The 27,719-nt window shown below is 56.7% G+C and overlaps 1 protein-coding gene across 2 annotated transcripts in view; it reads left to right on the top strand.

Annotated features, from left to right (window-relative positions):
- The window catches only part of LOC134983739 (oocyte zinc finger protein XlCOF6-like), a 166,687-nt gene that overhangs the window by 5,354 nt on the left and 133,614 nt on the right, over nt 1-27,719 (top strand). For both annotated transcript variants that reach the window (XM_063949386.1, XM_063949387.1), the window contains exons 2-4: nt 17,498-17,674; nt 23,251-23,329; nt 23,449-23,546. In XM_063949386.1, the coding sequence (XP_063805456.1) occupies nt 23,296-23,329; nt 23,449-23,546 (132 nt within the window). In that variant the 5' untranslated portion in view covers nt 17,498-17,674; nt 23,251-23,295. The remainder of the gene's footprint in view (nt 1-17,497; nt 17,675-23,250; nt 23,330-23,448; nt 23,547-27,719) is intronic.

Below are 27,719 nucleotides of genomic sequence, written 5' to 3' on the forward strand. Positions count from 1 at the left end.
GTAGGGAAAGAGAGGCAGCAGGGAGTAGGGACAGAGAGGCAGCAGGGAGTAGGGACAGAGGGAGGTGGCAGGGACAGGGAGGCGGCAGGGACAGAGCAGGCAGCATTGATGGAGGGAGCCGGGAGTAGGGACAGAATGAGGCAGCAGGGAGTAGGGACAGGGAGGCAGCAGGGAGTAGGGATAGAGGGAGGCAGCTGGGAGTAGTGACAGAAGGAGGCAGCAGGGAGTAGTGACAGCAGGCAGCAGGGACAGAGGGAGGCAGCAGGGACAGAGGGAGGCAGCAGGGACAGAGGGAGACGGCAGGGAGTAGGGACAGAGAGGCAGCAGGGACAGAGGGAGGCGACGGAGTAGGGACAGAGGGAGGCAGCAGGGAGTAGGGACAGAGGGAGGGAGTAGGGACAGAGGGAGGCGGCAGGGAGTAGGGACAGAGGGAGGCGGCAGGGAGTAGGGACAGAGGGAGGCAGCAGAGACAGAGGGAGGCTGCAGGGACAGAGGCAGCAGAGACGGAGGGAGGCGGCAGGGAGTATGGACAGAGAGGCAGCAGGGACAGAGGCGGCAGGCAGCAGGGACAGAGGGAGGCAGCAGGGATAGAGGGAGGCGGCAGGGAGTAGGTACAGAGAGAGGCTTAAAGAAAAAACAGACGGCTGCGCTGAATATCAGGAGGAAGATATAATGTACAGAGAGCCAACGTAAAAAATCACAATATTTATTAATAAAACATATAATGAATTGTGTATCATGTAAACCGGTTAGTAATTTAAGAACATTCACTTAACGTGAACTGATGGTCTGTTATAATAGCTCAGCTTTTTTGGTGAAAAGTTCCGTGTTCCACTTGTTAAATAGTTGGTAAGTACCAGGTGTAATAATGGAATCCTAGTAGATTCAAGGTTCCACAGTTGAAATTGAAATTCAGTACCTTTCCAAATGGGCTGGTAAGAGCCGAGTGTCCTCGGCTTCAATGTCCTGCAGTGCCCATACACGCTATGCAGCGGAAAAGGAGAAGACCGTCTCTCTCACCACCCGGTCGTAGCTGCGTGTGTGCTGAAGCCGCGGGTGCTGTAGACGGAGAGTGCAGCGGGGACCAAGGTGCACCTGGAAAATTTTACCTGAGCTTGGTACGGATAGGGGCTGGTCCTGACGCGTTTCGTCACGTTCACGTGACTTTCTCGAAGGTAGATACCTGCCTCCTAGGTCATCCGGTATTTAAAGGCTGATTTGATTAGTGTGGACAGGTGTCTGTCATCAGCAAATGTTAAAAACAATGAAAATGCATGCAACGAAGGCTCTCATGTACTGACCTATAACATTAAAGAAAGTTGGCAGAAATGACTGGGTAAAGATACATTTATAATTAACCTATTGGTGTCGGAGACGGACATTGATTTAATATAATATCATACTTTATATTATAGTATATAATAAGCCATTAAAAATAATGGTTTCAGCTCAGATGTAATAGCAGGTGTATTAATTCACAACACCTTTAGTCACCTACTGGCTTCTCCTATAATAAATAGCGGACATTTATCATAAGATACACTGGATACATTTTATTAACTATATATAGAGACTAGTGGTGCCGTCTTACGCTAAGAGGAGTATAGTCAAGAGAGAAAAAAGTATATGTATTTATAAGTATCACATCTACATAAAAAATTGGACCGAAAGGGGAAGACTTTAATATATTGGTATTGACATGATTCGAACTCTAAGATTCTAAACTGATACTAATCTGTCCTCTAACTTGATGCGCCACTAAGTCTGAGGTTTGTATAGGAGACAGACTGAAAGATTGACACAATAGTTTACTTGTTTCAATATTTTCTAACAAGGGTGAGGATAATCTGACAGATGTATATCTCATAGAAGGACATATTCCAAAGAGAGAGGCTGCAGGGAGTAGGGACAGAGGGAGGCGGCAGGGACACAGGGAGGCAGCAGAGACAGAGGCAGCATTGATGGAGGGAGGCAGCAGGGAGTAGGGACAGAGGGAGGCAGCAGGGAGTAGGGACAGAGGGAGGGAGTAGGGACAGAGGGAGGCAGCAGGGTGTAGGGACAGAGGGAGGCAGCAGGGTGTAGGGACAGGGAGGCAGCAGGGTGTAGGGACAGAGGGAGGCAGCAGGGTGTAGGGACAGAGGGAGGCAGCAGGGAGTAGGGACAGAGGGAGGCAGCAGGGAGTAGGGACAGAGGGAGGCAGCAGGGAGTAGGGACAGAGGGAGGCAGCAGGGAGTATGGACAGAGGGAGGCAGCAGGGTGTAGGGACAGAGGGAGGCAGCAGAGACAGAAGGAGGCAGCAGGGAGTAGTGACAGAGGGAGGCGGCAGGGAGTAGGGACAGAGGGAGGCGGCAGGGACAGAGGCGGCAGAGAGTAGGGACACAGAGAGGCGTCAGGGACAGAGAGAGGGAGTAGGGACAGAGAGAGGCAGCAGGGTGTAGGGACAGAGGCAGGGAGTAGGGACAGAGGGAGGCAGCAGGGAGTAGGGACAGAGGGAGGCAGCAGGGAGTAGTGACAGAAGGAGGCAGCAGGGACAGAGGGAGGCAGCAGGGAGTAGTGACAGAAGGAGGCAGCAGGGAGTAGTGACAGAAGGAGGCAGCAGGGAGTAGTGACAGAAGGAGGCAGCAGGGAGAGAGGAAGGCAGCAGAGACAAAGGGAGGCAGCAGGGACAGAGGGAGGCAGCAGGGAGCAAGGACAGAGGGAGGCAGCAGGGAGTAGTGACAGAGGGAGGCATCAAGGACAGAGGGAGGCAGCAGGGAGCAAGGACAGGGAGGCAGCAGGGACAGAGGGAGGCAGCAGGGAGTAGTGACAGAGGGAGGCAGCAGGGACAGAAGGAGGCAGGGAGTAGGGACAGAGAGAGGCAGCAGGGACAGAGGGAGGCGGCAGGGAGAAGGGACAGAGAGGGAGTAGGGACAGAAAGAGTCAGCAGGGTGTAGGGACAGAGGGAGGCAGCAGGGAGTAGGGACAGAGGGAGGCAGCAGGGAGTAGTGACAGAGGGAGGCAGCAGGGAGTAGTGACAGAGGGAGGCAGCAGGGAGTAGTGACAGAAGGAGGCAGCAGGGAGTAGTGACAGAAGGAGGCAGCAGGGAGAGAGGAAGGCAGCAGGAACAGAGGCAGCAGAGACAGAGGGAGGCAGCAGGGAGCAAGGACAGAGGGAGGCAGCAGGGAGTAGTGACAGAGGGAGGCATCAGGGAGTAGTGACAGAGGTAGGCATCAGGGAGTAGTGACAGGGAGGCATCAGGGACAGAGAGAGGCATCAGGGACAGAGGGTGACAGCAGGGGCGGAGGGAGCAGGGACAGAGGGAGGCAGTAGGGACAGAGGGAGGCAGTAGGGACAGAGGGAGGCAGCAGGAAGTAGGGACAGAAGGAGGCAGCAGGGAGTAGTGACAGAAGGAGGCAGCAGGGTGTAGGGACAGAGGGAGGGAGTAGGGATAGAGGGAGGCAGCAGGGACAGAGAGAGGCGGCAAGGAGTAGGGACAGAGGGAGGCGGCAGGGACAGAGAGAGGCGGCAGGGAGTAGGGACACGGAGAGGCGTCGAGGACAGAGGCAGCAGGAAGTTGGGACAGAGGGAGGCAGCATGGACAGAGAGAGGCGGCAGGGAGTAGGGACAGAGTGAGGCTGCAGGGACAGAGGGAGGGAGTAGGGACAGAGGGAGGCAGCAGGGACAGAGGGAGGCGGCAGGGAGTAGGTACAGAGAGAGGCGGCAGGGAGTAGGGACAGAGGGAGGCTGCAGGGAGTAGGGACAGAGGGAGGCTGCAGGGAGTAGGGACAGAGGGAGGCTGCAGGGAGTAGGGACAGAGGAAGGCAGCAGGGACAGAAGGAGGCAGCAAGGAGTAGGGACAGAAAGAGGCAGCAGGGAGTAGTGACAGAGGAAGGCGGCAGGGAGTAGGGACACAGAGAGGCGTCAGGGACAGAGAGAGGCAGCAGGGTGTAGGGACAGAGGGAGGCAGCAGGGAGTAGTGACAGAGGGAGGCAGCAGGGAGTAGTGACAGAGGGAGGCAGCAGGGAGTAGGTACAGAGAGAGGCGGCAGGGAGTAGGGACAGAGGCAGGGAGTAGGGACAGAGGCAGGCTGCAGGGACAGAGGTAGGCTGCAGGGACAGAGGGAGGCTGCAGGGAGTAGGGACAGAGGGAGGCTGCAGGGAGTAGGGACAGAGGGAGGCAGCAGGGAGTAGGGACAGAGGGAGGCAGCAGGGAGTAGGGACAGAGGGAGGCAGCAGGGACAGAAGGAGGCAGCAAGGAGTAGGGACAGAAGGAGGCAGCAGGGAGTAGTGACAGAGGAAGGCGGCAGGGAGTAGGGACACAGAGGCATCAGGGACAGAGAGAGGGAGTAGGGACAGAGGGAGGCAGCAGGGTGTAGGGACAGAGGGAGGCAGCAGGGAGTAGGGACAGAGGGAGGCAGCAGGGACAGATGGAGGCAGCAGGGAGTAGTGACAGGGAGGCAGCAGGGAGTAGTGACAGAGTGAGGCAGCAGGGACAGAGTGAGGCAGCATGGACAGAGGGATGGAGCAGGGACAGAGGGAGGCAGCAGGGAGTAGTGTCAGAAGGAGGCAGCAGGGAGTAGTGACAGAAGGAGGGAGTAGGGACAGAGGCAGCAGAGACAGAGGGAGGCAGCAGAGACAGAGGGAGGCAGCAGGGACTGAGGAAGGCAGCAGGGACTGAGGAAGGCAGCGGGGACTGAGGAAGGCAGCGGGGACTGAGGGAGGCAGCAGGGACAGAGGGAGGCAGCAGGGAGTAGGGACAGAGGGAGGCGGCAGGGAGTAGGAACAGAGGGAGGCAGCAGGGAGTAGGGACAGGGAGGCGGCAGGGAGTAGGGACAGAGGGAGGCAGCAGGGACAGAAGGAGGCAGCAAGGAGTAGGGACAGAAGGAGGCAGCAGGGAGTAGTGACAGAGGAAGGCGGCAGGGAGTAGGGACACAGAGAGGCGTCAGGGACAGAGAGAGGGAGTAGGGACAGAGAGAGGCAGCAGGGTGTAGGGACAGAGGGAGGCAGCAGGGAGTAGGGACAGAGGGAGGCAGCAGGGAGTAGTGACAGAGGGAGGCAGCAGAGAGTAGTGACAGAGGGAGGCAGCAGGGAGTAGTGACAGAGGGAGGCAGCAGGAAGTAGTGACAGAGGGAGGCAGCAGGAAGTAGTGACAGAGGGAGGCAGCAGGAAGTAGTGACAGAGGGAGGCAGCAGGGAGTAGGGACAGAGTGAGGCAGCAGGGACAGAGGGAGGCGGCAGGGAGTAGGTACAGAGAGAGGCGGCAGGGAGTAGGGACAGAGGGAGGCTGCAGGGACAGAGGGAGGCTGCAGGGACAGAGGGAGGCTGCAGGGAGTAGGGACAGAGGGAGGCAGCAGGGAGTAGGGACAGAGGGAGGCTGCAGGGAGTAGGGACAGAGGGAGGCAGCAGGGAGTAGGGACAGAGGGAGGCAGTAGGGACAGAAGGAGGCAGCAGGGAGTAGTGACAGAGGAAGGCGGCAGGGAGTAGGGACACAGAGAGGCGTCAGGGACAGAGAGAGGGTGTAAGGACAGAGAGAGGCAGCAGGGTGTAGGGACAGGGATGCAGCAGGGAGTAGGGACAGAGGGAGGCAGCAGGGACAGAGTGAGGCAGCAGGGAGTAGTGACAGAAGGAGGCAGCAGGGAGTAGTGACAGAAGGAGGGAGCAGAGACAGAGGGAGGCAGCAGAGACAGAGGGAGGCAGCAGGGACTGAGGAAGGCAGCAGGGACTGAGGGAGGCAGCAGGGACTGAGGGAGGCAGCAGGTCCAGAGGGAGGCAGCAGGGAGTAGGGCCAGAGGGAGGCAGGAGGGACAGAAGGAGGCGGCATGGCGTAGGGACAGAGGGAGGCAGCAGGGACAGAGGGAGGCAGCATAGACAGAGGGAGGCGGCAGGGAGTAGGGACAGAGAGAGGCGGCAGGGAGTAGGGACAGAGAGGCGGCAGGGAGTAGGGACAGAGAAAGGCGGCAGGGAGTAGGGACAGTGAGGGGCGGCAGGGAGTAGGGACAGAGGGAGGTAGCACAGACAGAGTGGCGGCAGGGAGTAGGGACAGAGTGTGGCGGCAGGGAGTAGGGACAGAGTGTGGCGGCAGGGAGTAGGGACAGAGTGTGGGAGCAGGGACAGAGGGAGGCAGCAGGGACAGAGGGATGGAGCAGGGACAGAGGGAGGCAGCAGGGAGTAGTGACAGAGGGAGGCAGCAGGGAGTAGGGACAGAGGGAGGCAGCAGGGACAGAAGGAGGCGGCAGGGAGAAGGGACAGAGGGAGGCAGCAGGGAGTAGGGACAGAGGGAGGCAGCACAGACAGAGAGAGGCGGCATGGATTAGGGACACAGAGAGGCGGCAAGGAGTAGGGACAGAGAGGGACGCCAGGGAGTAGGGACAGACAGGGACGCCAGGGAGTAGGGACTGAGAGGGGCGTCAGGGAGTAGGGACAGAGAGGGGCGTCAGGGAGTAGGGACAGAGAGGGGCGTCAGGGAGTAGGGACAGAGAGGGGCGTCAGGGAGTAGGGACAGAGAGGGGCGTCAGGGAGTAGGGACAGAGAGGGGCATCAGGGAGTAGAGACAGAGGGAGGCAGCAGGGAGTAGGGACAAAGGGAGGCAGCAGGGACAGAAGGAGGCAGCAGGGAGTAGGGAAAGAGAGGAGGGAGTAGGGACAGAGAGGGGCGGCAGGGAGTAGGGACAGAGAGGGGCGGCAGGGAGTAGGGACAGAGGGAGGCAGCTGGGAGTAGGGACAGAGGGAGGCAGCAGGGACAGAGGGAGGCAGCAGGGACAGAGAGGCGGCAGGGAGTAGGGATAGAGAGGAGGCAGCAGGGAGTAGGGACAGAGAGGAGGCAGCAGGGAGTAGGGACAGAGAGGGGCGGCAGGGAGTAGGTACAGAGGGGCGGCAGGGAGTAGGGACAGAGAGGGGCGGTAGGGACAGAGGGGCGGCAGGGAGTAGGGACAGAGAGAGGCAGCAGGGAGTAGGGACAGAGAGGGGCGGCAGGGAGTAGGGGCAGAGAGGGGCGTCGGGGAGTAGGGGCAGAGAGGGGCGTCAGGGAGTAGGGACAGAGAGGGGCGTCAGGGAGTAGGGACAGAGAGGGGCGTCAGGGAGTAGGGACAGAGAGGGGCGTCAGGGAGTAGGGACAGAGAGGGGCGTCAGGGAGTAGGGACAGAGAGAGGCGGCAGGGAGTAGGGACAGAGGGAGGCAGTAGGGACAAAGGGAGGCAGCAGGGACAGAGGGAGGCAGCAGGGACAGAAGGAGGCAGCAGGGAGTAGGGAAAGAGAGGAGGCAGCAGGGAGTAGGGACAGAGAGGGGCGGCAGGGAGTAGGGACAGAGAGGGGCGGTAGGGACAGAGGGAGGCAGCTGGGAGTAGGGACAGAGGGAGGCAGCAGGGACAGAAGGAGGCAGCAAGGAGTAGGGACAGAAGGAGGCAGCAGGGAGTAGTGACAGAGGAAGGCGGCAGGGAGTAGGGACACAGAGGCGTCAGGGACAGAGAGAGGGAGTAGGGACAGAGGGAGGCAGCAGGGTGTAGGGACAGAGGGAGGCAGCAGGGAGTAGGGACAGAGGGAGGCAGCAGGGACAGAGGGAGGCAGCAGGGAGTAGTGACAGGGAGGCAGCAGGGACAGAGTGAGGCAGCAGGGACAGAGTGAGGCAGCATGGACAGAGGGATGGAGCAGGGACAGAGGGAGGCAGCAGGGAGTAGTGACAGAAGGAGGCAGCAGGGAGTAGTGACAGAAGGAGGGAGTAGGGACAGAGGCAGCAGAGACAGAGGGAGGCAGCAGGGACTGAGGAAGGCAGCAGGGACTGAGGAAGGCAGCGGGGACTGAGGGAGGCAGCAGGGACAGAGGGAGGCAGCAGGGAGTAGGGACAGAGGGAGGCAGCAGGGACAGAAGGAGGCGGCAGGGAGTAGGAACAGAGGGAGGCGGCAGGGAGTAGGAACAGAGGGAGGCTGCAGGGAGTAGGGACAGAGGGAGGCAGCAGGGACAGAAGGAGGCAGCAAGGAGTAGGGACAGAAGGAGGCAGCAGGGAGTAGTGACAGAGGGAGGCAGCAGGGAGTAGGGACAGAGGGATGCAGCAGGGACAGAAGGAGGCAACAAGGAGTAGGGACAGAAGGAGGCAGCAGGGAGTAGGGACAGAGGGAGGCAGCAGGGTGTAGGGACAGGGAGGCAGCAGGGTGTAGGGACAGAGGGAGGCAGCAGGGAGTAGGGACAGAGGGAGGCAGCAGGGAGTATGGACAGAGGGAGGCAGCAGGGAGTCTGGACAGAGGGAGGCAGCAGGGTGTAGGGACAGAGGGAGGCAGCAGAGACAGAAGGAGGCAGCAGGGAGTAGTGACATAGGGAGGCGGCAGGGAGTAGGGACAGAGGGAGGCGGCAGGGACAGAGGCGGCAGAGAGTAGGGACACAGAGAGGCGTCAGGGACAGAGAGAGGGAGTAGGGACAGAGAGAGGCAGCAGGGTGTAGGGACAGAGGGAGGCAGCAGGGAGTAGGGACAGAGGGAGGCAGCAGGGAGTAGGGACATAGGGAGGCAGCAGGGAGTAGGGACAGAGGGAGGCAGCAGGGAGTAGTGACAGAAGGAGGCAGCAGGGACAGAGGGAGGCAGCAGGGAGTAGTGACAGAAGGAGGCAGCAGGGAGTAGTGACAGAAGGAGGCAGCAGGGAGAGAGGAAGGCAGCAGAGACAAAGGGAGGCAGCAGGGACAGAGGGAGGCAGCAGGGACAGAGGGAGGCAGCAGGGAGCAAGGACAGGGAGGCAGCATGGAGTAGTGACAGAGGGAGGCATCAAGGACAGAGGGAGGCAGCAGGGAGCAAGGACAGGGAGGCAGCAGGGAGTAGTGACAGAGGGAGGCAGCAGGGACAGAAGGAGGCAGGGAGTAGGGACAGAGAGAGGCAGCAGGGACAGAGGGAGGCAGCAGGCAGTAGGGACAGAGGGAGGCGGCAGGGAGAAGGGACAGAGAGGGAGTAGGGACAGAAAGAGTCAGCAGGGTGTAGGGACAGAGGGAGGCAGCATGGACAGAGGAAGGCAGCAGGGAGTAGGGACAGAGGGAGGCAGCAGGGAGTAGTGACAGAGGGAGGCAGCAGGGAGTAGTGACAGAGGGAGGCAGCAGGGAGTAGTGACAGAAGGAGGCAGCAGGGAGTAGTGACAGAAGGAGGCAGCAGGGAGAGAGGAAGGCAGCAGGAACAGAGGCAGCAGAGACAGAGGGAGGCAGAGGGAGGCAGCAGGGAGCAAGGACAGAGGGAGGCAGCAGGGAGTAGTGACAGAGGGAGGCATCAGGGAGTAGTGACAGAGGGAGGCATCAGGGAGTAGTGACAGGGAGGCATCAGGGACAGAGAGAGGCATCAGGGACAGAGGGTGACAGCAGGGACGGAGGGAGCAGGGACAGAGGGAGGCAGCAGGGAGTAGGGACAGAGGGAGGCAGTAGGGACAGAGGGAGGCAGCAGGAAGTAGGGACAGAAGGAGGCAGCAGGGAGTAGTGACAGAAGGAGGCAGCAGGGTGTAGGGACAGAGGGAGGGAGTAGGGATAGAGGGAGGCAGCAGGGACAGAGAGAGGCGGCAAGGAGTAGGGACAGAGGGAGGCGGCAGGGACAGAGAGAGGCGGCAGGGAGTAGGGACACGGAGAGGCGTCGAGGACAGAGGCAGCAGGAAGTTGGGACAGAGGGAGGCAGCATGGACAGAGAGAGGCGGCAGGGAGTAGGGACAGAGTGAGGCTGCAGGGACAGAGGGAGGGAGTAGGGACAGAGGGAGGCAGCAGGGATAGAGGGAGGCGGCAGGGAGTAGGTACAGAGAGAGGCGGCAGGGAGTAGGGACAGAGGGAGGCTGCAGGGAGTAGGGACAGAGGGAGGCTGCAGGGAGTAGGGACAGAGGGAGGCTGCAGGGAGTAGGGACAGAGGGAGGCAGCAGGGACAGAAGGAGGCAGCAAGGAGTAGGGACAGAAAGAGGCAGCAGGGAGTAGTGACAGAGGAAGGCGGCAGGGAGTAGGGACACAGAGAGGCGTCAGGGACAGAGAGAGGCAGCAGGGTGTAGGGACAGAGGGAGGCAGCAGGGAGTAGTGACAGAGGGAGGCAGCAGGGAGTAGTGACAGAGGGAGGCAGCAGGGAGTAGGTACAGAGAGAGGTGGCAGGGAGTAGGGACAGAGGCAGGGAGTAGGGACAGAGGCAGGCTGCAGGGACAGAGGCAGGCTGCAGGGACAGAGGCAGGCTGCAGGGACAGAGGCAGGCTGCAGGGACAGAGGGAGGCTGCAGGGAGTAGGGACAGAGGGAGGCTGCAGGGAGTAGGGACAGAGGGAGGCTGCAGGGAGTAGGGACAGAGGGAGGCAGCAGGGAGTAGGGACAGAGGGAGGCAGCAGGGAGTAGGGACAGAGGGAGGCAGCAGGGACAGAAGGAGGCAGCAAGGAGTAGGGACAGAAGGAGGCAGCAGGGAGTAGTGACAGAGGAAGGCGGCAGGGAGTAGGGACACAGAGGCGTCAGGGACAGAGAGAGGGAGTAGGGACAGAGGGAGGCAGCAGGGTGTAGGGACAGAGGGAGGCAGCAGGGAGTAGGGACAGAGGGAGGCAGCAGGGACAGATGGAGGCAGCAGGGAGTAGTGACGGGGAGGCAGCAGGGAGTAGTGACAGAGTGAGGCAGCAGGGACAGAGTGAGGCAGCAGGGACAGAGTGAGGCAGCATGGACAGAGGGATGGAGCAGGGACAGAGGGAGGCAGCAGGGAGTAGTGACAGAAGGAGGCAGCAGGGAGTAGTGACAGAAGGAGGGAGTAGGGACAGAGGCAGCAGAGACAGAGGGAGGCAGCGGGGACTGAGGAAGGCAGCGGGGACTGAGGAAGGCAGCGGGGACTGAGGGAGGCAGCAGGGACAGAGGGAGGCAGCAGGGAGTAGGGACAGAGGGAGGCAGCAGGGACAGAAGGAGGCGGCAGGGAGTAGGAACAGAGGGAGGCAGCAGGGAGTAGGGACAGAGGGAGGCTGCAGGGAGTAGGGTCAGAGGGAGGCAGCAGGGACAGAAGGAGGCAGCAAGGAGTAGGGACAGAAGGAGGCAGCAGGGAGTAGTGACAGAGGAAGGCGGCAGTGAGTAGGGACACAGAGGCGTCAGGGACAGAGAGAGGGAGTAGGGACAGAGAGAGGCAGCAGGGTGTAGGGACAGAGGGAGGCAGCAGGGAGTAGGGACAGAGGGAGGCAGCAGGGACAGAGGGAGGCAGCAGGGAGTAGTGACAGAGGGAGGCAGCAGAGAGTAGTGACAGAGGGAGGCAGCAGGGAGTAGTGACAGAGGGAGGCAGCAGGGAGTAGTGACAGAGGGAGGCAGCAGGAAGTAGTGACAGAGGGAGGCAGCAGGAAGTAGTGACAGAGGGAGGCAGCAGGGAGTAGGGACAGAGTGAGGCAGCAGGGACAGAGGGAGGCGGCAGGGAGTAGGTACAGAGAGAGGCGGCAGGGAGTAGGGACAGAGGGAGGCTGCAGGGACAGAGGGAGGCTGCAGGGAGTAGGGACAGAGGGAGGCTGCAGGGAGTAGGGACAGAGGGAGGCTGCAGGGAGTAGGGACAGAGGGAGGCAGCAGGGAGTAGGGACAGAGGGAGGCAGCAGGGACAGAAGGAGGCAGCAAGGAGTAGGGACAGAAGGAGGCAGCAGGGAGTAGTGACAGAGGAAGGCGGCAGGGAGTAGGGACACAGAGAGGCGTCAGGGACAGAGAGAGGGTGTAAGGACAGAGAGAGGCAGCAGGGTGTAGGGACAGAGGGATGCAGCAGGGAGTAGGGACAGAGGGAGGCAGCAGGGAGTAGTGACAGAAGGAGGCAGCAGGGAGTAGTGACAGAAGGAGGGAGCAGAGACAGAGGGAGGCAGCAGAGACAGAGGGAGGCAGCAGAGACAGAGGGAGGCAGCAGGGACTGAGGAAGGCAGCAGGGACTGAGGGAGGCAGCAGGTCCAGAGGGAGGCAGCAGGGAGTAGGGCCAGAGGGAGGCAGGAGGGACAGAAGGAGGCGGCAGGGAGTAGGGACAGAGGGAGGGAGCAGGGACAGAGGGAGGCAGCATAGACAGAGGGAGGCGGCAGGGAGTAGGGACAGAGAGAGGCGGCAGGGAGTAGGGACAGAGAGGCGGCAGGGAGTAGGGACAGAGAAAGGCGGCAGGGAGTAGGGACAGAGAAAGGCGTCAGGGAGTAGGGACAGTGAGGGGCGGCAGGGAGTAGGGACAGAGGGAGGTAGCACAGACAGAGTGGCGGCAGGGAGTAGGGACAGAGTGTGGCGGCAGGGAGTAGGGACAGAGTGTGGCGGCAGGGAGTAGGGACAGAGTGTGGCGGCAGGGAGTAGGGACAGAGTGTGGGAGCAGGGACAGAGGGAGGCAGCAGGGACAGAGGGATGGAGCAGGGACAGAGGGAGGCAGCAGGGAGTAGTGACAGAGGGAGGCAGCAGGGAGTAGGGACAGAGGGAGGCAGCAGGGACAGAAGGAGGCGGCAGGGAGAAGGGACAGAGGGAGGCAGCAGGGAGTAGGGACAGAGGGAGGCAGCAGGGACAGAGGGAGGCGGCAGGGAGTAGGGACAGAGAGAGGCGGCAGGGAGTAGGGACAGAGAGAGGCGGCAGGGAGTAGGGACAGTGAGGGGCGGCAGGGAGTAGGGACAGAGAGGGGCGACTGGGAGTAGTGACAGAGGGAGGCAGCACAGACAGAGAGAGGCGGCATGGAGTAGGGACACAGAGAGGCGGCAAGGAGTAGGGACAGAGAGGGACGCCAGGGAGTAGGGAGAGAGAGGGGCGTCAGGGAGTAGGGACAGAGAGGGGCGTCAGGGAGTAGGGACAGAGAGGGGCGTCAGGGAGTAGGTACAGAGAGGGGCGTCAGGGAGTAGGGACAGAGAGGGGCATCAGGGAGTAGAGACAGAGGGAGGCAGCAGGGAGTAGGGACAAAGGGAGGCAGCAGGGACAGAAGGAGGCAGCAGGGAGTAGGGAAAGAGAGGAGGCAGCAGGGAGTAGGGACAGAGAGGGGCGGCAGGGAGTAGGGACAGAGAGGGGCGGCAGGGAGTAGGGACAGAGGGAGGCAGCTGGGAGTAGGGACAGAGGGAGGCAGCAGGGACAGAGGGAGGCAGCAGGGACAGAGAGGCGGCAGGGAGTAGGGATAGAGAGGAGGCAGCAGGGAGTAGGGACAGAGAGGGGCGGCAGGGAGTAGGTACAGAGGGGCGGCAGGGAGTAGGGACAGAGAGGGGCGGTAGGGAGTAGGGACAGAGGGGCGGCAGGGAGTAGGGACAGAGAGAGGCAGCAGGGAGTAGGGACAGAGAGGGGCGGCAGGGAGTAGGGACAGAGAGGGGCGTCAGGGAGTAGGGGCAGAGAGGGGCGTCAGGGAGTAGGGACAGAGAGGGGCGTCAGGGAGTAGGGACAGAGAGGGGCGTCAGGGAGTAGGGACAGAGAAGGGCGTCAGGGAGTAGGGACAGAGAGGGGCGTCAGGGAGTAGGGACAGAGAGGGGCGTCAGGGAGTAGGGACAGAGAGAGGCGGCAGGGAGTAGGGACAGAGGGTGGCAGTAGGGACAAAGGGAGGCAGCAGGGACAGAAGGAGGCAGCAGGGAGTAGGGAAAGAGAGGAGGCAGCAGGGAGTAGGGACAGAGAGGAGCGGCAGGGAGTAGGGACAGAGAGGGGCGGCAGGGAGTAGGGACAGAGGGAGGCAGCTGGGAGTAGGGACAGAGGGAGGCAGCAGGGACAGAAGGAGGCAGCAAGTAGTAGGGACAGAAGGAGGCAGCAGGGAGTAGTGACAGAGGAAGGCGGCAGGGAGTAGGGACACAGAGGCGTCAGGGACAGAGAGAGGGAGTAGGGACAGAGGGAGGCAGCAGGGTGTAGGGACAGAGGGAGGCAGCAGGGAGTAGGGACAGAGGGAGGCAGCAGGGACAGAGGGAGGCAGCAGGGAGTAGTGACAGGGAGGCAGCAGGCAGCAGGGACAGAGTGAGGCAGCAGGGACAGAGTGAGGCAGCAGGGACAGAGTGAGGCAGCAGGGACAGAGGGATGGAGCAGGGACAGAGGGAGGCAGCAGGGAGTAGTGACAGAAGGAGGCAGCAGGGAGTAGTGACAGAAGGAGGGAGTAGGGACAGAGGCAGCAGAGACAGAGGGAGGCAGCAGGGACTGAGGAAGGCAGCGGGGACTGAGGGAGGCAGCAGGGACAGAGGGAGGCAGCAGGGAGTAGGGACAGAGGGAGGCAGCAGGGACAGAAGGAGGCGGCAGGGAGTAGGAACAGAGGGAGGCAGCAGGGAGTAGGGACAGAGGGAGGCTGCAGGGAGTAGGGACAGAGGGAGGCAGCAGGGACAGAAGGAGGCAGCAAGGAGTAGGGACAGAAGGAGGCAGCAGGGAGTAGTGACAGAGGGAGGCAGCAGGGAGTAGGGACAGAGGGAGGCAGCAGGGACAGAAGGAGGCAGCAAGGAGTAGGGACAGAAGGAGGCAGCAGGGAGTAGTGACAGAGGGAGGCAGCAGGGAGTAGTGACAGAGGGAGGCAGCAGGGAGTAGGGACAGAGGGAGGCAGCAGGGAGTAGGGACAGAGGGAGGCAGCAGGGAGTAGGGACAGAGGGAGGCAGCAGGGAGTAGGGAAAGAGAGGAGGCAGCAGGGACAGAAGGAGGCAGCAGGGAGTAGGGAAAGAGAGGAGGCAGCAGGGAGTAGGGACAGAGAGGGGCGGCAGGGAGTAGGGACAGAGAGGGGCGGCAGGGAGTAGGGACAGAGAGAGGCGGCAGGGAGTAGGGACAGAGGGAGGCGGCAGGGAGTAGGGACAGAGGGAGGCAGCAGGGAGTAGGGACAGAGGGAGGCAGCAGAGAGTAGGGAAAGAGAGGAGGCAGCAGGGACAGAAGGAGGCAGCAGGGAGTAGGGAAAGAGGAGGCAGCAGGGAGTAGGGACAGAGAGGGGCGGCAGGGAGTAGGGACAGAGGGGCGGCAGGGAGTAGGGACAGAGAGGGGCGGAAGGGAGTAGGGACAGAGGGAGGCAGCTGGGAGTAGGGACAGAGGGAGGCAGCAGGGACAGAGAGGCGGCAGGGAGTAGGGACAGAGAGGGGCGGCAGGGAGTAGGGACAGAGAGGTTCGGCAGGGTGTAGAGACAGAGAGGTTCGGCAGGGAGTAGAGACAGAGAAGGGCCGCAGGGAGTAGAGACGGAGAGGCAGGAGAGAGTGCAGACAGAAACCTCAACACCATACCACCACCCTCTATGGACCAGGCCCCCACCGCGTGCCTGTAAAAAGAGCCCTCTGGGCTGTTCCATGGACACTGCCAGTAGCAGCTGAGTCAGGCCGGGGTATATAGTCTGTGGATCGGCATGAGGCCAAACCACCGCCAGCCTGGAGTCAGAGGATGCGGCCAGGGGGGAGCGGAAAATGCGGAGGGGGCGGCCGCCTGGGTGAGGAGGGAGAAGAGGGGAATCAGCGGGGTGAGCGGCGGCGGCGGCATCCAGCCGGGTGCACAGGGATCGAACTGCCCCCACCTCATGTATGTACAGCAGCGGAGTCAGCCGGGCAGTGGTCCAGTGGGCTGCCAGTGGTTGAGTCACGCTACTTGCAGAGGGAGGGCACCTGCAGCCATTAATCGGGGGTGGGGGGAGCATGCAGAGGAGGAGGAGGGGAGGGCGGGTGATCATACTCTTCATGGTCTCCGCCTCTTCAAATCTATTCCCTCCGTTGTTATGGATACCGGACAGCACAGGACAGGTCAGCGCTGCGGGTCACAGCGCGTCCGGAGGGACCCGGCATTTGTTTATTTTTGTGTCCCCACCATCAATTCTGGGGTAAAATACCCGCTATAGCGCATTTTTGCGATCACTGTTTTCGTTAAAAATGAAAAAAAAATTGAAAGCCGGGACAGCCCCCAGGTACACTTTGGGGGGTTAATTTACACTTCCCCAGCGGGAGCTATTGGGGGGGAGGATCCTGCCGTGCTGACAATCAGCAGTGATCGGCAGCACGGCAATCAGTAGGGGAGAGTGCAGGGAGGCAGAGGAACCTTCCGGTCCCTCTGACAGAAGCAGCAGAGGAAAGTTTCCCTTCCCTGCCGCTGGTAACACTCTCTATCTGATTGGTCGCATCCTGTGCCACCAGGTCAGATACAGCACTTGCAGGCATGGTCACATCTGATGCCACCATGCCAGGCAAGAGGTTAAAATATCATCTCTACGCTAATGATACTGAAATCTACCTCTCCTCCCCGGACCTCTCCCCCGCTGTCCTCTTATCTCCAACTGTCTCTCTGCTGTCTCTTCCTGGATGTCCCAGCGCTAGCTTACACTTATGTCTAACACTGAGCTGATCATCTTCCCTCCCTCCCACACTCTCATTATCTATTCATGGCACTACTATCTCCTCTAGCCCCCAAGTGCGCTGTCTTGGAGTAATCCTGGACTCCTCCATCTAAACATCTCCAAGACCAGACCCTTTCTCACCCAGGACGCTACTAAGACCCTCATCCACTCACTGGTCATCTCCAGATTGGACGACTGTAATCTTCTCCTGACTGGCATTCCTGACATACGCCTCTCTCCACTCCAATCTGTCCTCAATGCTGCTGCCCGGCTCATCTTCCTCACCAAACGCACTACGTCCACCTCTCCTCTCTTACAAGCCCTTCACTGGCTCCCCTTCCCATTCAGAATCCAATTCAAGCTTCTCACATGCAAAGCCCTCACCCACTCCTCTCCCTCTTGCATCTCTGACCTTATCTCTCTGGACACTCCCACCCGTCCTCTTCTCTCCGCTAATGCACGCCGCCTCTCCTGCCTACTGATTACGTCTTCCCAGTCCTACCTCCAAGATTTCTCACGTGCTCTCCCCATCTGACTCTCCACCACTCTACAAAACTTCAAATGGGCTCTCAAAACCCACTTCTTCACCAAACCCAGCCAACTGTCCTCCTAACCCTATTATCCATGCTCAGTCTACCACTTCTATGTCACCCTGGTCTGTTAGCCCTATCTATAGTAATAATACAGGTACATGACTGGGAAAGTGTGGGGGTCTGTGAGTGTCACAGTGACATCACTTATATCTACAGTAATAATACAGGGACATGACTGGGGAGGTGAGGGGATCTGGGAGTGTCACAGTGACATCACTTACATCTATAGTAATAATACAGGGACATGACTGGGGAGGTGAGGGGATCTGGGAGTGTCACAGTGACATCACTTATCTCTATAGTAATACAGGGACATGACTGGGGAGGTGTGCGGATCGTGGAGCATCACTGTAACATAACTTATATCTATAGTAATAATACAGGGACATGACTGCGGAGGTGAGGGGATCTGGGAGTGTCACAGTGACATCACTTATATCTATAGTAATAATACAGGGACATGACTGGGGTGGCGAGGGGATCTGGGAGTGTCACAGTGACATTACTTATATCTATAGTAATAATACAGGGACATGACTGGGGAGGTGAGGGGAACTAGGAGCGTCACAGTGACATCACTTATATCTATAGTAATAATACAGGGACATGACTGGGGAGGTGAGGGGATCTGGGAGTGTCACAGTGACGTCACTTATATCTATAGTAATAATGCAGGGACATGACTGGGGAGGTGAGAGGATCTAGGAGTATTTACAGTGATATTGATGTCTCCTCCATTTCGCAGGGTTACATAGTAGTGAAGAAGACATCCGATGAGTGTGAGGCACCCAGCAGCCACCGCATTGTGTCAGGAGAACGGAGCAGAACCCAAAGCCTCATCCCGGTGCCTCCACCTCACTCACTGATACATCAGAAGATCCTGGAATTCAACAACAAGATCATTCAGCTGGTGACTGGAGAGGTGACTGCTGGGAATGGGACATTATACAGTAACACCAGGGGATGTGTCTGGGTGATGACTGGAGAAGTGACTGCTGGGAATGGGACATTATACAGTAACACCGGGGTACGTGTCTGTGTGATGACTGGAGAGGTGACTGCTGGGAATGGGACATTGGCCCTCATTCCGAGTTGTTCGCTCGTTCTTTTTCATCGCATCGCAGTGAAAATCCGCTTAGTACGCATGCGCAAAGTTCGCACTGCGACTGCGCCAAGTAACTTTACTATGAAGAAAGTATTTTTACTCACGGCTTTTTCTTCGCTCCGGCGATCGTAATGTGATTGACAGGAAATGGGTGTTACTGGGCGGAAACACGGCGTTTCAGGGGCGTGTGGCTGAAAACGCTACCGTTTCCGGAAAAAACGCAGGAGTGGCCGGAGAAACGGTGGGAGTGCCTGGGCGAACGCTGGGTGTGTTTGTGACGTCAACCAGGAACGACAAGCACTGAAATGATCGCACAGGCAGAGTAAGTCTGGAGCTACTCTGAAACTGCTAAGTAGTTAGTAATCGCAATATTGCGAATACATCGGTCGCAATTTTAAGAAGCTAAGATTCACTCCCAGTAGGCGACGGCTTAGCGTGTGTAACTCTGCTAAATTCGCCTTGCGACCGATCAACTCGGAATGAGGGCCATTATACGGTAACACCGGGGAATGTGCCCGGGTGGTGACTGCTGGGAATGGGGCATTATACAGTAACACCAGGGGACGTGTCTGGGTGATGACTGGAGAGTTGACTGCTGGGAATGTGACATTATACAGTAACACCAGGGGATGTGTCTGGGTGATGACTGGAGGGGTGACTGCTGGGACAGGGATATTATACAGTAACACCAGGGAATGTGTCTGGGTGATGACTGAAGAAGTGACTGCTGGAAATGGAACATTGGCCCTCATTCCGAGTTGATCGGTCGCAAGGCGAATTTAGCAGAGTTACACACGCTAAGCCGCCGCCTACTGGGAGTGAATCTTAGCTTCTTAAAATTGCGACCGATGTATTCGCAATATTGCGATTACTAACTACTTAGCAGTTTCAGAGTAGCTTCAGACTTACTCTGCCTGTGCGATCAGTTCAGTGCTTGTCGTTCCTGGTTGACGTCACAAACACACCCAGCGTTCGCCCAGGCACTCCCACCGTTTCTCCAGCCACTCCTGCGTTTTTTCCGGAAACGGTAGCGTTTTCAGCCACACGCCCCTAAAACGCCGTGTTTCCGCCCAGTAACACCCATTTCCTGTCAATCACATTACGATCGCCGGAGCGAAGAAAAAGCCGTGAGTAAAAATACTTTCTTCATAGTAAAGTTACTTGGCGCAGTCGCAGTGCGAACTTTGCGCATGCGTACTAAGCGGATTTTCACTGCGATGCGATGAAAAAGAACGAGCTAACAACTCGGAATGAGGGCCATTATACAGTAACACCAGGGGACGTGTCTGTGTGATGACTGGAGAGGTGACTGCTGGGAATGGGGCATTATACAGTAACACCGGGGAATGTGCCCGGGTGATGACTGGAGAGGTGACTGCTGGGAATGGGGCATTATACAGTAACACCAGGGGACGTGTCTGGGTGATGACTGGAGAGTTGACTGCTGGGAATGTGACATTATACAGTAACACCGGGGGATGTGTCCAGGTGATGACTGGAGAGGTGACTGCTGGGAATGGGACATTATACAGTAACACCAGGGGACGTGTCTGGGTGATGGCTGGAGAGGTGACTGCTGGGAATTAGGCATTATACAGTAACACCAGGGGACGTGTCTGGGTGATAGCTGGAAGGGTGAATGCTGGGAATGGGACATTATACAGTAACACCGGGGGATGTGTCTAGGTGATGACTGGAGAGGTGACTGCTGGGACAGGGACATTATACAGTAACACCAGGGGGATGTGTCTGGGTGATGACTGGAAGGGTGACTGCTGGGAATGGCACATTATACAGTAACACCAGGGGACGTGTCTGGGTGATGACTGGAGAGGTGACTGCTAGGAATGAGACATTATACAGTAACACCAGGGGATGTGTCTGGGTGATGACTGGAGGGGTGATTGCTGGGACAGGGACATTATACAGTAACACCAGGGGGATGTGTCTGGGTGATGACTGGAAGGGTGACTGCTGGGAATGGCACATTATACAGTAACACCAGGGGACGTGTCTGGGTGATGACTGGAGAGGTGACTGCTAGGAATGAGACATTATACAGTAACACCAGGGGATGTGTCTGGGTGATGACTGGAGGGGTGATTGCTGGGAATGGGACATTATACAGTAACACCGGGTAATGTGCCCTGGTGGTGACTGGAGAGGTGACTGCTGGAAATGGGGCATTATACAGTAACACCGGGGGATGTGTCTGGGTGATGACTGGAGAGGTGACTGCTGGGAATGGGACATTATACAGTAATACCGGGGGATGTGTCTGGGTGATGACTGGAAAGGTGACTGCTGGGAATGGGACATTATACAGTAAGACCAGGGGACGTGTCTGGGTGATGTCTGGAGGGGTGACTGCTGGGAATGGGACATTATACAGTAACACCAGGGGACGTGTCTGGGTGATGACTGGAGAGGTGACTGCAGGGAATGGGGCATTATACAGTAACACCAGGGGATATGTCTGGGTGATGACTGGAGAGGTGACTGCCGGGAATGAGGCATTATACAGTAACGCCAGGGGATGTATCTGGGTGATGACTGGAGAGGTGACTGCTGGGAATGGGGCATTATACAGTAACACCAGGGGACGTGTCTGGGTGATGACTGGAGAGGTGACTGCTGGGAATGGGGCATTATACAGTAACACCAGGGGATGTGTCTGGGTGATGACTGGAGAAGTGACTGCTGGGAATGGGACATTATACAGTAACACCAGGGGACGTGTCTGGGTGATGACTGGAGAGGTGACTGCTGGGAATGGGGCATTATACAGTAACACCAGGGGATGTGTCTGGGTGATGACTGGAGAGGTGACTGCTGGGAATGGGACATTGTACAGTAACACCAGAGGATGTGTCTGGGTGATGACTGGAGAGGTGACTGCTGGGAATGGGACATTATACAGTAACACCAGGGGACGTGTCTGGGTGATGACTGGAGAGGTGACTGCTGGGAATGGGACATTATACAGTAACACCAGGGGATGTGTCTGGGTGAAGACTGGAGAGGTGACTGCTGGGAATGGGGCATTATACAGTAACACCGGGTGATGTGTCTGGGTGATGACTGGAGAGGTGACTGCTGGGAATGGGGCATTATACAGTAACACCAGGGGACGTGTCTGGGTGATGACTGGAGAGGTGACTGCTGGGAATGGGACATTATACAGTAACACCAGGGGGGATGTGTCTGGGTGATGACTGGAGAGGTGACTGCGGGGAATGGGACATTATACAGTAACACTAGGGGATGTGTCTGGGTGATGACTGGAGAGGTGACTGCTGGGAATGGGGCATTATACAGTAACACCAGGGGACGTGTCTGGTGATGACTGGAGAGGTGACTGCTGGGAATGGGACATTATACAGTAACACCAGGGGATGTATCTGGGTGATGACTGAAGAGGTGACTGATGGGAATGGGGCATTATACAGTAACACCAGGGGATGTATCTGGGTGATGACTGGAGAGGTGACTGCCGGGAATGGGGCATTATACAATAACACCAGGGGGGCGTGTCTGGGTGATGACTGGAGAGGTGACTGCTGGGAATGGGACATTATACAGTAACACCAGGGGATGTGTCTGGGTAATGACTGGAGAGGTGACTGCTGGGAATGGGGCATTATACAGTAACACCAGGGGATGTGTCTGGGTGATGACTGGAGAGGTGACTGCTGGGAATGGGGCATTATACAGTAACACCAGGGGATGTGTCTGGGTGATGACTGGAGAGGTGACTGCTGGGAATGGGACATTATACAGTAACACCAGGGGATGTGTCTGAGTAATGACTGGAGAGTTGACTGCTGGGAATGGGACATTATACAGTAACACCGGGGGATGTGTCTGGGTAATGACTGGAGAGGTGACTGCTGGGAATGGGACATTATACAGTAACACCAGGGGATGTGTCTGGGTAATGACTGGACAGGTGACTGCTGGGAATGGGACATTATACAGTAACACTGGGGGATGTTTCTGGGTGATGACTGGAGAGGTGATTGCTGGGAATGGGACATTATACAGTAACACCGGGGGAAGTGTCTGGGTGATGACTGGAGAGGTGACTGCTGGGAATGGGACATTATACAGTAACACCAGGGGATGTGTCTGGGTGATGACTGGAGAGGTGACTGCTGGGAATGGGACATTATACAGTAACACCAGGGGATATGTCTGGGTGATGACTGGAGAGGTGACTGCTGGGAATGGGGCATTATACAGTAACACCAGGGGATGTGTCTGGGTGATGTCTGGAGAGGTGACTGCTGGGAATGGGGCATTATACAGTAACACCAGGGGAAGTGTCTGGGTGATGTCTGGAGAGGTGACTGCTGGGAATGGGGCATTATACAGTAACACCAGGGGACGTGTCAGGGTGATGACTGGAGAGGTGACTGCTGGGAATTGCACATTATACAGTAACACCAGGGAATGTGTCTGGGTGATGACTGGAGAGGTGACTGCTGGGAATGGGACATTATACAGTAACACCAGGGGATTTGTCTGGGTGATGACTGGAGAGGTGACTGCTGGGAATGGGACATTATACAGTAACACCAGGGGATGTGTCTGGGTGATGACTGGAGAGGTGACTGCTGGGAATGGGACATTATACAGTAACACCAGGGGATGTGTCTGGGTGATGACTGGAGAGGTGACTGCTGGGATTGGGACATTATACAGTAACACCAGGGGATGTGTCTGGGTGATGACTGGAGAGGTGACTGCTGGGAATGGGACATTATACAGTAACACCAGGGGATGTGTCTGGGTGATGACTGGAGAGGTGACTGCTGGGAATGGGACATTATACAGTAACACCGGGGGATGTGTCTGGGTGATGACTGGAGAGGTGACTGCTGGGAATGGGACATTATACAGTAACACCAGGGGATGTGTCTATGTGATGACTGGAGAGGTGACTGCTGGGAATGGGACATTATACGGTAACACCGGGGGATGTGTCTGGGTGATGACTGGAGAGGTGACTGCTGGGAATGGGACATTATACAGTAACACCGGGGGACGTGTCTGGGTGATGACTGGAGAGTTGACTGCTGGGAATGGGGCATTATACAGTAACACCAGGGGATGTGTCTGGGTGATGACTGGAGAGGTGACTGCTGGGAATGGGGCATTATACAGTAACACCAGGGGACGTGTCTGGGTGATGACTGGAGAGGTGACTGCTGGGAATGGGGCATTATACAGTAACACCGGGGGATGTGTCTGGGTGATGATTGGAGAGGTGACTGCTGGGAATGGGACATTATACAGTAACACCGGGGAACGTGTCTGGGTGATGACTGTATCACTGTGTGTGTCAGGTTCCTATAAGGTGTCAGGATGTCACTGTCTATGTCTCCATGCAGGAGGAGGAGTATATAGAGGAACACAGGGGTCTGTACAAGGACGTGATGATGGAGAATCACCGGCCCCTCACATCACTGGGTAAGAGGAGACTGTCATGTATTGTACAGGGGAGAGCAGGTATGGGGGCCCCCTATATACACACATCATCTGATAATCACATATATACACTGTACTCAGTCACTGTGTGTCTCCTACAGATGGACCCAGTAACAGAGATACCCCAGAGAGATGTCCCCGTCCTCTGTATTCCCAGGACTGTACAGAGGAGAATCACAGGATCCCACAGGAGGATCAGGTAGGTGTGATTTAGGGTCTCCCCAATATACCAAAGTGACTGTCACTATATGATCTGTAGAGGAGCTGTGTGTCTTATACACTGATATTATACTGTTTCATCTCCGTTTAATCTGACTGTATGTAAATGTCATTATAGTGTTTTCTCATACGTCCTAGAGGATGCTGGGGACACTTCAAGAACCATGAGGTATAGATGGGATCCACAGGAGACATGGGCACTTTAAGACTTTGAAGGGGCGTGAACTATGCCCCTCCTCCAGACTCCAGTTTTAGAATTGTGCCCAGGGAGACTGGTCACACATAGGGGAGCTCTGCTGAGTTTCTCGGAATAGACTTTGTGAGATACTGTGTATTATGAATGGTACTAAATAGTGTATGCAAGGCTGTATAATAAAGCCCTGATACGCATATCATAAGACACTTAAGGCATATATGAACCTATGTCAGAAGTGATGCAATAAAAAGCTGAATGTGTGTCTTACATAGATCATTAACATATATTGGTGTATAAGGATCTTGAGGGAATAAATATAATGCATAGCAACATCTTGATAAAAGATTTCTGACCACTTATTGCCATTTATTGTCACAGCTCTTAATGAGCCATAGTGATGCTATAATAAAACTCTGACAATTGAAAGACTGGATACTGTCAGAGCTTAATAGTGGTTTCTCTGACGTCCTAGTGGATGCTGGGAACTCCGTAAGTACCATGGGGAATAGCGGGCTCCGAAGGAGACTGGGCACTCTAAGAAAGAATTAGGACTACCTGGTGTGCACTGGCTCCTCCCTCTATGCCCCTCCTCCAGACCTCAGTTAGAATCTGTGCCCGGCTCGAGCTGGATGCACCCTAGGGGCTCTCCTGAGCTTCCTAGAAAAGAAAGTATTTATTAGGTTTTTTATTTTCAGTGAGATCTGCTGGCAACAGACTCACTGCTACGAGGGACTTAGGGGAGAGAAGCGGACCTACCTGCTTGCAGCTAGCTTGGGCTTCTTAGGCTACTGGACACCATTAGCTCCAGAGGGATCGAACACAGGCCCAGCCTCGGTCGTCCGGTCCCGGAGCTGCGCCGCCGTCCCCCTTGCAGAGCCAGAAGCAAGAAGATCTTCACGGAAATCGGCGGCTGAAGACTCCGGTCTTCATTAAGGTAGCGCACAGCACTGCAGCTGTGCGCCATTGCTCCCTGTGCACACCACATACTCCGGTCACTGATGGGTGCAGGGCGCTGGGGGGGGGGGCGCCCTGGGCAGCAATTAGAGTACCTTAAAGTGGCTAATCACACATAATATAGCCTAAGAAGCCATATATGTGTAAAATACCCCTGCCACATTATGATTATAAGAGCCGGAGAAGTCCGCCGAAAAGGGGCGGGGCTATCTCCCTCAGCACGCTGGCGCCATTTCTTCTCACAGCTCCGCTGGAAGGACGCTCCCCAGGCTCTCCCCTGCAGTTTCCAGGCTCAATAGGGTAAAAAAGAGAGGGGGGGCACTAAATTTAGGCGCAAATACTATATATATAGCGGCTATAGGGTAAATCACTTGTGTAGTGTAACTCCCTGCATTATATAGCGCTGTGGTGTGTGCTGGCATATTCTCTCTCTGTCTCCCCAAAGGACTTTGTGGGGTCCTGTCCTCAGTCAGAGCATTCCCTGTGTGTGTGCGGTGTGTCGACATGTTTGATGAGGAGGCTTATGTGGAGGCGGAGCAGATGCCGATAAAGGTGATGTCACCCCCTGCGGGGTCGACACCTGAATGGATGGATATGTGGAAGGAATTACGCGACAGTGTCAACTCCTTACATAAAAGGTTTGATGACATAACAGCTGTGGGACAGCCGGCTTCTCAGCCCGTGCCTGCCCAGGCGTCTCAAAAGCCATCAGGGGCTCAAAAACGCCCGCTAGCTCAGATGGCAGACACAGATGTCGACACGGATACTGACTCCAGTGTCGACGACGATGAGACTAGTGTACATTCCAATAGGGCCACCCGTTACATGATTACGGCAATGAAAAATGTGTTGCACATTTCTGACATTAACCCAGGTACCACAAAAAAGGGTATTATGTTTGGGGATAAAAAGCAACCAGTGGTTTTCCCCCCATCTGATGAGTTGAATGACGTGTGTGAAGAAGCGTGGGCTTCCCCCGATAAGAAACTGGTGGTTTCTAAAAAGTTACTAATGGCGTACCCTTTCTCGCCAGAGGATAGGTCACGTTGGGAAACATCCCCTAGGGTGGATAAAGCGCTCACACGTCTGTCAAAGAAGGTGGCACTACCGTCTCCGGATACGGCCGCCCTAAAGGAGCCTGCGGATAGAAAGCAGGAGGCTATCCTGAAGTCTGTATATACACACTCGGGTATTATACTGAGACCGGCTATTGCTTCAGCATGGATGTGCAGTGCTGCAGCTGCTTGGTCAGATTCCCTGTCTGATAACATTGATACCCTCGACAGGGACACTATATTGCTAACCATAGAGCATATTAAAGATGCACTCTTATACATGAGAGATGCACAGAGGGATATTTGCCGGCTGGCATCTAGAATAAATGCAATGTCCATTTCTGCCAGGAGAGTATTGTGGACTCGGAAGTGGACAGGTGATACAGATTCTAAAAGGCACATGGAGGTTTTGCCTTACAAAGGTGAGGAATTGTTTGGGGACGGTCTCTCGGACCTCGTTTCCACAGCGACGGCTGGGAAGTCAACATTTTTACCCCATGTTTCCTCACAGCCAAAGAAAGCACCGTATTATCAGGTACAGTCCTTTCGGCCCCAGAAAGGCAAGCGGGTTAAAGGCGCGTCCTTTCTGCCCAGAGGCAGAGGTAGAGGGAAAAAGCTGCAGCATACAGCCAGTTCCCAGGAACAAAAGTCCTCCCCCGCTTCCTCTAAAGTCCACCGCATGACGGTGGGGCTCCACAGGCAGAGCCAGGTGCGGTGGGGGCCCGTCTCAGGAACTTCAGCGACCAGTGGGCTCGCTCACGGGTGGATCCCTGGATTCTACAAGTGGTATCTCAGGGGTACAAGCTGGAATTCGAGACGTCTCCACCTCGCCGTTTCCTCAAATCAGCCTTGCCAACAACTCCCCCAGACAGGGAGGCAGTGCTGGAGGCGATTCACAAGCTGTATTCTCAGCAGGTGATAATCAAGGTACCCCTCCTTCATCAAGGACGGGGTTACTATTCCACAATGTTTGTGGTACTGAAACCGGACGGTTCGGTGAGACCCATTTTAAATTTGAAATCCTTGAACACTTATATAAGAAGGTTCAAGTTCAAAATGGAATCGCTCAGGGCGGTTATTGCAAGCCTGGACGAAGGGGATTACATGGTATCACTGGACATCAAGGATGCTTACCTGCATGTCCCCATTTACCCTCCTCACCAGGAGTACCTCAGATTTGTGGTACAGGACTGTCATTACCAATTCCAGACGTTGCCGTTTGGTCTGTCCACGGCACCGAGGGTGTTTACCAAGGAAATGGCCGAAATTATGATACTCCTTCGGAAAAAGGGAGTTTTAATTATCCCGTACTTGGACGATCTCCTGATAAAGGCGAGGTCCAAAGAACAGTTGTTGGTCGGAGTAGCACTATCTCGGGAAGTGCTACAACAGCACGGCTGGATTCTGAATATTCCAAAGTCGCAGCTGGTTCCTACGACGCGTCTACTGTTCCTGGGGATGGTTCTGGACACAGAACAGAAAAAAGTGTTTCTCCCGGAGGAGAAAGCCAAGGAGTTGTCATCTCTAGTCAGAGACCTCCTGAAACCAAAACAGGTGTCGGTGCATCACTGCACGCGAGTCCTGGGAAAGATGGTAGCTTTTTACGAAGCAATTCCATTCGGCAGGTTCCATGCAAGGATCTTTCAGTGGGATCTGTTGGACAAGTGGTCCGGATCGCATCTTCAGATGCATCGGCTGATAACCCTGTCTCCAAGGACCAGGGTGTCTCTGCTGTGGTGGCTGCAGAGTGCTCATCTTCTAGAGGGCCGCAGATTCGGCATACAGGACTGGGTCCTGGTGACCACGGATGCCAGCCTTCGAGGCTGGGGGGCAGTCACACAGGGAAGAAACTTCCAAGGACTATGGTCAAGCCAGGAGACTTCCCTACACATAAATATTCTGGAACTAAGGGCCATTTACAATGCCCTAAGTCAGGCAAGACCCCTGC

This window comes from Pseudophryne corroboree (assembly GCF_028390025.1).
Source record: "Pseudophryne corroboree isolate aPseCor3 chromosome 3 unlocalized genomic scaffold, aPseCor3.hap2 SUPER_3_unloc_22, whole genome shotgun sequence".
Taxonomy (NCBI): domain Eukaryota; kingdom Metazoa; phylum Chordata; class Amphibia; order Anura; family Myobatrachidae; genus Pseudophryne; species Pseudophryne corroboree.